A 12,500-nucleotide genomic window follows, 5' to 3' on the forward strand; every position below is an offset into this window, starting at 1 on the left:
CGTCTGTCAAAGGAGCGGCAGACGCCGCGGAGAGAGATAAAGCAAAAGGCGAGCGGAGGGCCGGGGGCAGACTCGACAGCCACAGCGATGGGAAGCAGCTCCCCGCAGCGCCGGCCCTATTAGAGGTGGGGGGCCCGGCGGGACGCGGACGGTCCCGGAGCACGGAGCGGGACGGAAGGAGGCCGCCCGCTTTTCCTCGCGGCAGCCGAGGGCAGCTTTCCCCCCCGCGGCCCCCCTTCTGCAGCCGGGCTCGGATTTAGGGATAAAGTGGGAGGAGGAGGAGGAGGAGGAGGAGAAGGAGGGAAAGGGGTGGGGGGGGGGGGTCGCTGCCATTTGTTTATCCTCTGAGGGGTGAAGGCTCCCGGTGGAAACAAACCCTGCCGGGGGCCGAGAGGAGGAGGAGGAGGAAGAGGAGGAGGAGGGTCGGGGGGGATCGCGGCGAGCCCCCAGCAGCGCGGTGGCCTTTTGGGGGGGCGCTTGGGGGGGGGGTGGCGGAGGAGGGCCGGGGCTGGCCGCCGCGGAGCTGCCCGTAGATGACTGCAGAAGCGCAGCAGGCTCTGTCCTCTCAGCCCCCTCCTCCCGCTGTGCACAGCAGCTACGGCCCCATGTCCTCCGTGGCCGAGAAGCAGCCGCAAAACTCGGCCATGGACGCCGCCTCCGCCGCTCCCTCCGGGCCGGGCGGCAACAGCGCTCCGGGCAGCGGCGGAGCCCCGGGTAGCGGCGGCCCTAAAGCGAAGAAAACCAACGCGGGGATCCGGCGGCCGGAGAAACCGCCCTATTCCTACATCGCTCTCATCGTCATGGCCATCCAGAGCTCGCCCTCCAAACGGCTGACCCTCAGCGAGATCTATCAGTTCTTACAGAGCCGCTTCCCTTTCTTCCGCGGTTCTTACCAGGGCTGGAAAAACTCCGTTCGCCACAACCTCTCGCTCAACGAGTGCTTCATTAAGCTGCCCAAGGGGTTGGGCCGCCCGGGTAAGGGCCACTACTGGACCATCGACCCGGCCAGCGAGTTCATGTTCGAGGAGGGCTCGTTCCGCCGCCGGCCCCGCGGCTTCAGGAGGAAATGCCAAGCGCTGAAGCCCATGTACAGCATGATGAACGGGCTCAGCTTCAACCACCTCCCCGACAGCTACAGCTTCCAGGGCTCGGCCGGAGGGCTCTCATGCCCTCCCAACAGCCTTTCCCTCGAAGGGGGTTTGGGCATGATGAACGGCCACTTAGCCGGCAACGTGGACGGGATGGGCCTTGCGGGACACTCCGTGCCCCACCTGCCCTCCAACGGCGGGCACTCCTATATGGGCAGCTGCAGCGGATCCTCGGCGGGGGATTACCCGCACCACGAGAGCTCCGTGCCCGCCTCCCCGCTGCTGCCCGGCGGAGGGGTGATGGAACCGCACTCGGTTTATTCCAGCTCGGCCTCTGCGTGGGCTCCCTCTGCTTCGGCCGCCTTAAACACGGGAGCTTCCTACATCAAGCAGCAGCCGCTGTCGCCTTGCAACCCCGCGGCCAACCCGCTGTCCTCCAGCCTTTCTACACATTCCCTCGATCAGCCCTACTTGCATCAGAACAGCCACAACACCGCCGAGCTTCAAGGTGAGGCGCGGACGCGTGCGAGAGAACCCTGAGGGGATGGAAGCGGGGGGGGAATCCGCGGCCACCGGCCCCGGGGATTGGTTTAGCAGCAGCTCCCCCCGAGGGGAAGCAGCGGTCCTTTCACTCTTTGCCGGAGGATGCGGCGGTTCGCACCGTCGGGGTTCGCACCGTCGTTGTTGCGGGGCTGGGAGCTGCCGCGTCCCGCGTGGACTCCCCTTATGCCGGTGGGTGCGGAAAGGGGAGGCCGGGGAACGGGTTCTGGGGGTTCAGAGTAAATAGGAGGTGGCGCAACAAGGAGGAAAGGGTATCGATAGAGGCTACCGCAGGTGTCTTCGAGGAGTCTCCCAGCGAAGCGGGGGTTTTATTTAACGGGAGCGGCCGCTGCCCGTATCCTTAACCATCCCCCCCCGTCCCTCCGGCCTCACACTGCAGCAATCCGCTCCTCTCAGGCTTTTCCAGGCCTTTCACTTCCCTCCGCCTGTAAGAAGTCGGTGGCGGGGTGACCCCGCATCCTACGGCTCTTCTGTGCCGCTACTCGGGGAGACAGCGGTGTCCGGGCCGCCGTCGGACCGCCGGGCTCTGAGCCTGTGGAAGGACGGGGTGCTCGGAGCTGGGATTGATACTACGGCCCAAGTTCACCTCGGGGCCCGGGGAGGCTCTAGGGATGCGGGTAGCGCTCCGCATCGCTTCAGGGCGGTGGAAAGGAAGAGTTTGGGGTGGCTGCGTTTGGCCCCCGGTTTTCTAAAAGAGCGAAAGAACCGCAGAAACGGTGTAGAGCGGAGCAGTGGTGGGGAAGAAGCACGAATGCAGGGCGGAAAGGCGCAGCTCGGCGCAGGGCCGAACCGGGCCGAGGGCAGCGGAATGCAGCCGGGACCCGCCGCCTCCACCTCGGCCCCATTCCGCCAATAAACCGCGGATCAGCACGCTAATTTCGCTGAGAAATGAAGCAAAAAAATCAGTCCTAAAGGATCTCCCAGGCCAGCCCGAAACGTCTCAAATCAACACCCAAAAAAATGAACGCGGCTCTTCCTGAGCCCGGAGAGGATTTGCGCGGCTCCTCTTGAGCGCAGTCTCGATTTTTCGGGGCCTTTCTCCCGTCCCGAAGTGACTGCGGAAATAGCGGGGGGATTTCATGGGCTGTTTCGGTCCCTCCGCCCAATCTGTGCCGGCCGGGTCCGCTCGGGAGCGGCCGAATAACTCTGCTCCGCACCCTGCGGGGATTGCGCGCACGCGCAACAAATACAAATACCGAGGAAAAACAAAACCAAAACGAAATGTCCTTAGGCCGTGCGGGGTCGGAGCTGCGGGCTTTTCTCCGGCACCTGCCCGCATTTTCTAGGAGAGATGGGAGTGCAACAAAACCTCGATTCGCGGACGGCCGGGCGTTCCCCTCCCGATATCTCCTTCTCCCCAACGCTCGACTTTTTTGTTGTTGTTTTTTGGGGTTGTTTTTTTTTTTTTTTTTTTTTTTTTTTTTTTTTTTTTTTTTGGTAAATATAATGATGATGGCTGATCGTTTTCTCTCTCCGTCCCGCAGGCATCCCGCGGTATCACTCCCAGTCTCCGAGCATGTGCGACAGAAAGGAATTCGTCTTCTCTTTCAACGCTATGGCCTCCTCCTCCATGCATTCAGCGGGCAGCGGCTCCTATTACCACCAACAAGTGACATACCAGGACATCAAGCCGTGCGTTATGTGAGACGGGGCGGAAAAGCCACCATCACCTCCCGGAGGCCGCCGAGGTCTGACCCGGGGAACGACCCCCATTCCCACCCAGGACCCTGTGGGAGGAGGAAAGAGGAGCGTGTGTGTGTTTGGGGGGGGTTCTGCAGACTGAGTTTGTCCCCGTGGATGGGACCCCCGGGGAGCGGACAGCTGAGCGCGGCGAGGCCAAACGCGGGCGGCCCCGGGGCTGAGCGCGCCCCGCAGCTGAGCATCGGCCGGGCCGGCCTCCACCACGTGTCTTTAATCAAAGACGCTCTCTGCCTTCTTCTGCTTCTTCTGTTGGGTCGGGGTAGGCTGGAAGAGAGAGGGGAAGAAGGGGGGAAAAACAAACAAACAAACAAGCAGCCCCCCGAAACCCTCCGCTGCCCCTTTATCTTGAAATCTCCGACTGCGAGTTTGGGTTGAAAGGTTTTGCTACGTGCGGTTTTTCGGGTTCTATACTTGAAAAGAGAAAAGAAATCGCAAACGAAGCGTTCTGAATCAATTCTCTAAATGAGAGCGATGCCGCAGCCCCATCCATCGGGGGCAGAGCCGGAGGGGATGCTGTGAGCACCCCGAGCACAACAGAGCAGCGCTGCTCCGGCGCTTCGCTCCCATCGAGCCCTTACTCCTGAAAATAATCTTTTTTTTTTTTTTTAATTTTTTTTTTTTTGGTCAAAAATCTCTAAGAGGGATCACATTTTTATTTTTAATTTTTAGCCTTTTTCTTTTTCTTTAATTTTTTTCTTTTTTTAATTTTTTTTTTTTAATTTTTTTTTGACCTGCGTAAAGACTGCAGGACCGGACCCTATGCAGAGAGAAAAAGGCACTTTGAAAAGAGACAGCCACGCTCCTTCTGTTATTTATTCTACATTGTGTCGTCGTCGTCGTTGCTAATAATGGAGACACGAGGAGTCTCAGTTGATCAGTATTAAAGCGGTGGAGCTCTGTTGGCAATATTTGCCATATAGATGTTGGGTTTTGTTGTTGTTTTTTTAGTTAACCTCTGTAAATTTTAAACCGACCCCGGTCTCTGTGTAAAGACAATCCTCCATATGTTTTTATAGAAATATATATATAATGAAGGATTATCCCCCCCTCTGTTCCCCATCTATTTTTTTTTTTTTTTTTGCCCTGACTTTGTACAGTTCGGTGTCACCTATTTTAATTCTTTTCTGCACTGTATAAAACTGTAATGATGTGGTTGGTTTTGTGTTCTATTTTATTATTTTGGATTTTTTTTTTTTTTTTGCCCTTTTGTGTACGTTTTGTCCCTAGAGGAAAAAAAAAAAGAGAGAGAGAGAGGAAAAAAAAATCAAACCGAAATAAAACATGTATGGTCTTTGTATGTGGGCTTCACGACTGTATGAGCAGCAAATAAATGAGCAATGCGGTGTGAGAGGCCGAGTTCTATCTGAGGAGTCTGTGGGCTCCCTGTGTTTGGGGCACAAAAAAAAGAAAAGTCCCTTTTTGGTGAAGGCTTGAAAGGGTTTCTCTTGGTGTTGGCTGCGACGCTCGGCGGGTCCCAGAGTTTCCCTGTTTGAGATGGAGCGAGGAGGGAGGAAAGCTGGAGGTGATTATTATATCTTTTCTTTTTCTTCTTTGTCGTCTGTATCTTCTTATGGTTTTGCCCAAGGAAAAAGTGAAAGGCGATGGCTCTGAGCCTCTTAGTAGGGTCACAGCCCTCAGCTCTTCCTCTTGTCCTCCTCCTCCCAGCGGGACCCTATGGAGTCCAGGGCAGCTTTCTGCGTCCTTTCCTCACCATAGAAGATATAAAACATATAAAATCAAAGCAGGTAACCGGGGGCTGGCGTTCACCTAAACCCAGGGACAAACCCATGAGCCGAGCACCCAACTTACTGCAAAGGGTTCAGGTTTATTTGTTGGAGGATGCGCCCAACTCCAGACATTCTGCTTCAACCACCTCCGTAGGCCAAGGCGCCCCGTATCAGTGCATGCTACCGACAGCACATGTGTGGAAGTAGATGTATACAAATTAATTTGGTTGCTCAGTTGTGTATGTCCATCTTCATCCAGGCAAATTAGGTTACGGCGCGCTAATCAGCCGAGCATTGTATAATGAGTTTAATTAAAAGCAAAGTTAGCCGCACGCACGCACACACAAAAGCTTTGTAATTAAGGCAGGTGGGAAGGGTTTGATGAGTTACTGGAGGCCTTTCTCTGGGAAGTTTAATTAATTTGGGGGTGTTTTTTTTTTTCCAAGGGTAGTTATGATTAAGTGAGCAGCAGTCAACTTGCAATCCTTATTGGGGTTCCCCTGTTTTTGTGCCTTTGTGGACCAATCCTTCTCTCCGTCGTGCGTTGGCCATCCCTGCTGGAGTTGAGCCATGCTGTTACCATCTCCACGTGCGAGCTGAAGGCTGGGGTTCGACTCCTGATGCACATATCTGTGCTAGGTGTGGCCGAGATAAAGGCTCAGGGTTAGGAGTTCAGTCCCTGCCAAGTGGTTCTTCCTTCCTTGATATCTCACTATCGCTTCTAAGATTCTTTCTCATCCTTCAGATTCACTTTGGACTCGGGCACCTTATCGATCTGCTCACAGCTTGCTGTCTGCAGGGCTGGGATGGGCAGGCAGACACCTCGCAATCCACCCGAGCAGGGTTTGATATCTGGTCCCCAACAAAGGTTTCTGTGATTCATTTCCCTCCCTCCCTTCGGTTCCCCTTACCCCACGCCACCAAACCTGGAAAAACAGAACCACTGCATACCGTGGACGCCACATATTCCTCAAGCCAGTGAGCGCAGTCTAAACAGGCAGCTCTCCATCTCCGACACCTACAGCAGGGAGGAGAGGGTGAAATCCTGCAGGCTCCTGCTCCCAGCCCTTGCTCTGCACAAGATGAACCCGCTTTTTCCCCTGTTGTTCCAGGGGATGGCAAAATTCTAGCTGTTATCCCAACCAGACCCTTTGTACAAGCTCTGTGCGTGTGTTTGTGTGAGCAGGAGAGCTCTGCTGGGTGGTGAGGAGGAACAAGCTTGTTCACAAACACTGCTGGAGCCCTGAAGGAGGACAGGAGGAATAGGCTTGCTCAGAAATACAGGATTTGCTCACGTAACAACCTCCCCCTGCCCAGATCCGAGCTGTGGCTAGCTGACATGGCTCCGTTCAGTAGCGGCAATTTGCTCACTGCTGCGCTGCACTTTTGGAGCACATCAAGAATCAGAGCCTGGTTTTTCTCACCAGATTTGGCACAAGATGTACCAGCAGCTCAGGGGACATAGAAGGGGACATATGCTGCAGCATGGCCAGGCCGTGCCACGGCAGAGCACTCGGCCAGCAAGACACGTTGGTTGGTAGCCTCTCCACTTCCCTCCGCTCATCTCCAAGTGTTTCCTCCCAACCTCTTAGGGCTGCCACGGAGCTGCATGTGCAAATCTACCGCCTTGTCGCTTGTATACGGCTGGGTCTCCGTGTGACGGTGAAGAGGGACCCGGGGGCGACGCGGGGCTCAGCTCGGGGGCGGCGGAGCAGAGCCGTTCCCTTGGAGGCAGCGCCATCTGGTGCTGCGCACTGCGCACCGCGCCCCGAATCCAAGGGGTTTTTTCCCAACAGCGACTGCGAACCCGGCTGCTTCGGGAGGTTTCTGCCCCTTTTTTATTTATTTTTATCTCCTTCCTTCTTTTTCTTTCTTTCTTCTTATTTTTCTTTCCGCCATCTAGAAGTCTGAAGGTGAAAGGAGCTTTACCGCGTCTCAGATTTGGCGTCAAAATGTCTGATGCGCCCCAACACCAACAGATCTCCTTCATGAGATGCTTCTGGCTCAGATCTGCTCTGTACCCAGATGGGAAACATGGGGTAGCATCGAGGAGAATATAGATACTCCTGGTACAGTTACGTGATGCTCCTGGGCAGGGGTGGTTACTCAGACTAGCAGAAAACCAGGTACGTGGGGAGACTTTCCTGGTGGAAACAAATCCTCTGAATCTTAAATGGGTATTCAGAAGGCCAAGTGCTGAGTTTGGTCCATATTTCTTAGCAGGGGAAGGCTCAAACTGGGTGCCTGACTTCTTGTTGAATCCAAGAAGCTTTGGACTTTGATGGATCTGAGTCACAGCTTTTGAAAAGGGGACTTTGACTACTTTGGGACGAGCAAAGGCTTTTAGAAGGTCAGATTTCAGCATTTATTCACTTTCCACGCATTCTTAGAAGCAGAACTGCTGCCTGACACCAGGCTCTGCAGGAAAAGAACGCTAGGGTGGTTCATACAAGCCAAGAAATCTTTGTCAGTGGGAGCCACATTCAGGGACATAATAACTGATGCAGGTGACTGGCTGAAGGAGATCCCCACAATGAGCAGGAGATGCACAGAGTGCCAGCAGCTCCGTAATCATGAGCTGATGCTCTTCATAGACACAGTTATCAGACTGGCCCAGGAAGTGAGGAGAGGCAGGCAGCAAAGTTGTTTTAAATAAATTCCATTGCCAGTATCCATCGTGCCCAGTAAGCAGCTAAAGTCAGAAGATTATTAAGGAAAGATAACAAGGAGTAAAGCTCATTATTGATATTCTGGGATGCAGGGCTGTCTATTTGCATATGCTTGTAAGAGGCTCTTTGAGACCAATTCCCCATCATTGGGATAAACATCAGTCTCCTCTTCTTAGACACCTGCAGGTTCACATATCACATATCAGCTTCACCTACTGCTACAGGCACACATATCAGAGCAAAGGTCCATTCCAGAGACCAAACCATGATCAAATCTGCTTGATGACAGAATGAGATGCGTGGACACTGGCAGTGCTTCCATACTTCAGTATCTCTTACACTGAACACAGTTATTTATTTGTGGCAGCAGGAGTTGAAAGACCCGGAATGGTACAGAAAGTGCAGTTCTGTGGCTCAGCTCAGCTTCAGGCTAATTACTGAAAAAATAAGCAAACACACCTGGAAAAGCAAGATGTCAGAGCCTGGAAAGTTTTGCAGGGACTTAAAAGTTAGCAAGAGTTCACTTGGAGCCAGACTCGCTACAGCAATTGTGTTTCTATAGGGTAGAAAAGATACTGCAGATCAACTACTGGGGTAATTGCTTCCTTCAGAGAGATGGAAATGCCAACCTTTGGAATCTGAGCAGCACAAGTGCTTGGAAATGCTCTGAAAACATGATATCCCTCTGGAAAAACTGCAAGTATTGCTCTTGTCTGAATGATTAACTTCACTCTCACAGATTGCTTAAAAATACTAAGGAGTGGCTGCAACGGATACACTAATGCTGAGAAATGTGGAGGTTTTTGCACTGTTTCATGAATGTTTCCCTTCCCTCCCTGACTTTTTTCTTTCCCTCTCATCTCACCGTTCCAAATGTTTGCTTTATTCCCTAAAAAAACCCCATACTTTTAGCTCCATGTGTTTCTGCATGAGATGGGTGGACCGCAACACGCTTGCATGATTTGCTAGACCTCAGGAGGGGGCACGTCTCAGAAAAAGTCATTATTTTCTGTCCCCTGTCTGGTTTCACAGGGAAAGCAAGCTGTGATTTGCACCCTTGGAATGGACAGAGGTTTGCAGGTGTGCTTTGACTGACCAGAAGGCTCTCGAGTAGCAAGAGGAGCTGTGGGATCACACGATACCCAACCACAGCAGGGCTGCCTGGTGGCTCCAGCAGCCGAGTGGAGGCAATGCTGAAGCTCGGCTGGGAAGAAAGAAGATGCTGGGATGAAACAAGGTGCCCATCCATCACATAAAAAAGGCCACCGTGCTATGTGTTTTTACTTATTTGAAAAGCAAGCAGTTGATGGGCTTCTAACCTGTCTTTCCAGCTGTTTCCCAAGGCTGGGAATTAGCAGCCTACCAGGAGCCAACTCTGCCTTCCTCATTTTTCCATCTGTAAAATGTGGATGTTACTGGGGCCGCTGTAAAGATGCACTAGATAGGTCTGTATCCTGAAGTCATTTCTCCCAATGACTTCAGTGAGATGCCCAGCCCAGAACAATGGCAGGATACACAGCCCTAAACATTGCTGCTGTGCTTTAAAAGATGAAAAGCAGTGACTTCTATCTACCTATGCAAGTGGAGGGGCAGAGAAATTTTTCATGATGTTTACAGCAGACATCACAGGCATTACACATGAAAACATGGGAAATGGTGCACTCTTCTCGTAGAGAGATAATCTTTAATAGATGGCAACGAGGAAACAGAGGCATTCATACACAAGCACCTACCTCACTAAGGGGTATGTTTGCCTGGCTGACATGGCCACAGTCACAGATGTTTCCTCCAGTGCCAGAACTGCTGCATGGGGCTGTTCCTTCTAAGGAACCGGAATGAGAGAAATCTCAGCACATGCTTTTCCTTCCCCTCCTCACCCTTTGCTGTCGTTGAAGAGAAAAATGCAGTGACTGACTTTCAATGAAAGCATTCTCCTAAAAAAAAAACCCACCACGTTTGTTTCTTCCTTTGAAGTGCTGGAAGATAAAATTAAAAAGAAAAAGAAAAAAAAAAATAAAGACATGACTTGAAGCCAGTATTTAACCACCCCCTTTTATTTTACTGGCCTCTGATGATAGATAATGAGCTAAAATCATGTGTCCTTAAAGACTGCTTCCTGTGAGGGAACAAGGGCCTGATGTGAATGGGTGCTGGAGGGCTGGATGGGGACCTGGCTGTGTCACATAGGAGCAGGCTTTGCTCTCTTCCCACCCCGACGTTGAGATATTATTTTTTTTCCCCTTGTTCTCTCCATGGAAACAAATAATCTCTGACTCTTGTCACTTAGAGAAGACTACACAGCAACATGGCTTGTTTACTCACTGTTGTCTTTGGTGGATTGAAGCTGTGTGGCCTTGTCCACGTTCCAGGAAATGCATGGACATAGCTGTCTGAAGGAAAACCCTCATGACTGTATAGTTTTCAGTGCTGAGTGGCAGTTAGCCACCTCATTTTTATTGTTAGCAGATCACAATGTTGCCTCACTGCTCTGTGCCACACACCACGCTGTGACTAATATCATTCAGCAAAAGAAAATCCCCTCCAAATTGACCACGTTCTCAAGCCTAACGGATCTGGTCGAGGCTCCATCCATCTGATAGCATCCTCCCTTTGCACCTCTCCCATAAGCAGGGATAGAAAAGGACAAACAGAGGGGGTAGAATCACTCTGGGGAGCTCATATAGCACCTAGGGTGGTCGCTGCCAGGCTCTGCACCCTCTCAGCTGCCATAGAAGCTGGGCTGGGTTTGCTCACTGCAGCCAGCCTCCGGAGCTGTTCAGCATCTTTCCCCACTGAACCCTTGAAGAGAGGGGCATGCAATAACGACATCCTAACTTGTTTTGTGCCATGAAAGGAACTGGAAAGAATGCATTGAACCACATGACAAGTGAGGACATCAGGCTGCAGAGAGAATAGAAAGACCTCATTTTTAATTACTTCGGAACAAAGTTGGCTCAGTAAAGTATTTCCCATTGTACTGCTGAACTTTTCTTCTCATCGCACAGCAGTGAAACACAGGCTCTTCTGCTGCTGCTGCTGCAAATGGGCTGAAATCTGTCTGCGTTAGGGATCACTTCATTTCCTATTGAATGCAGGCTATCCATTAATCAAAGGCATTTTAGAATTTTATGCAACATCCAGGCACTTCTTTCTCATTGCGGATGTTTTTAGCGTGAGAGTCTTCAAATATGAAGATACCTCAGCCTTTCATACAGAAGGGGAACGGGGGTTAATGGACAAGATATGCATTTTCACCATTGCTCTGGGTGTTTACAGAGACCAGGGCTGAAGCCCTGAAGCTTTGGAAGTCCCAGACTAGTGCTTTAGTCACTGCAATAAAGAAGGGCTGTGTGCAGTGGTAGGCACCTGAGATGAGGCGACGTATCCATGTCTATGCAGCCATCCTAGGTGCTAGCAGCAGGGCCACAACTACAACTGGCAGAAAATGAAGAATTATTGCTTTAGTAAAGGTTCTCATCTTTAAAGCTTGTTCATTCAGACAGTAAATCCCCTAGGGCATTGACTCTGTGGCTTGATCCTTAGTAAAATATCTTGCACAGTCTTGATCTGGGCCAAAGTAAGAAACAAGCAGACTTCAGTTCCTCGAGTTTCATTATGAGAGTCCAAGGATTCACTGAAAAGTATTACATTGCAGAGTTTTGTGGATTGAGAGAAAAGTCAGAAGTGACTCATGTACAACCCATGTCTTCCTGAGCGTGCAGAGAGCCTGAAACAATAGACCTAAGAGATGCAAACTGGGCCCCATTCACTCTTTCTTCAAAATCTGCTGCCTACCCAAGCAGGAACTTGGTCAGCCTGTAAGAAAAAATCCACATCATACAGCTGGAGATGCCAGAAAGTCATGTAGGCGCGCGCCTTCGGTAGTCTTGTGTTGCTTAATTAAACAGCAATTGAGCATCTTGCATTGAAATGTCACTTAGCTAAAGAAGACCAGCTTCCTAAGCAGTGGTAAGAGCCTCATTCTTAACACAGCTTCTCTTGCTTCAAGACAGAAATCATGCAGGCTTCAGCATGCACAAGGTCAAACTCCTACCAACTGTGTTAATACAGAACACATTTCAGAAAGCATGAGATGCACCCAATTTCTCACAGGTAAGGTTACAGAACTGCTTTGCTGCAAGTTATGCTGCTTTTTTTTTTTTTTCCCCCTTGTCATTGCAGAACATAAATCCTTAAGTTCCTACAAAATCACTTCTTGTTTTCAACTGTGGGAATGCAATAGCAATGCACAGATGAGATAGGATTCCCTACGGTTTTTCATCTCCAGAGGGGAGAGGTTATGTTCTTCAGCCACATTTGCCAGGAGAAAACCCTTGTGAAAGTAAGGAGACCACCCCAAGACAGCAGGAATGCGGGGAAGCCAAGCCTTCTTATCTCAGAGGACTACTGCTTACCCTCATGCAAACTATAAACCTCTACAGGTGCTCTGAGCCTCGGTGAACTTTCTATAGCTTCAGGCTCTTCTCAGCAGCAGCCTGCACTAATTTCTTCCTGCAGGCTGTTGCTCTTGCAGCAGACAACAGAAAGGAGCTTGTTCACAGCACAGTTACTTTGATTTGCTGATGCCCAAATGATCTTGCAATTTATTAACAACTTGGATCAAAAATGACTGCTCAACTTGGAAATTATCACTGCATTAATATGATTCCAGTCCATTCAAAACACTAACAGACAGCTCATTAGCCTAAGCTTATAGTAATTACTTTTCTCCTCAGAGCCTAATTACAATTACA

At 51.0% G+C, this 12,500-nt stretch overlaps 1 protein-coding gene across 1 annotated transcript; it reads left to right on the top strand.

Annotated features, from left to right (window-relative positions):
* The first annotated feature begins 502 nt into the window (after window positions 1-502).
* Window positions 503-4,527, top strand: FOXF1 (forkhead box F1). Its single transcript, XM_048933021.1, has 2 exons — window positions 503-1,596; window positions 3,134-4,527. Exons 1-2 carry the CDS (start codon window positions 534-536, stop codon window positions 3,292-3,294), a joined length of 1,224 nt encoding a protein of 407 aa, XP_048788978.1. The 5' UTR covers window positions 503-533; the 3' UTR covers window positions 3,295-4,527.
* The last annotated feature ends 7,973 nt before the right edge of the window (window positions 4,528-12,500 follow it).

This window comes from Lagopus muta, unplaced genomic scaffold (genome assembly GCF_023343835.1).
Source record: "Lagopus muta isolate bLagMut1 unplaced genomic scaffold, bLagMut1 primary scaffold_195, whole genome shotgun sequence".
Classification (NCBI taxonomy): Eukaryota; Metazoa; Chordata; class Aves; order Galliformes; family Phasianidae; genus Lagopus; species Lagopus muta.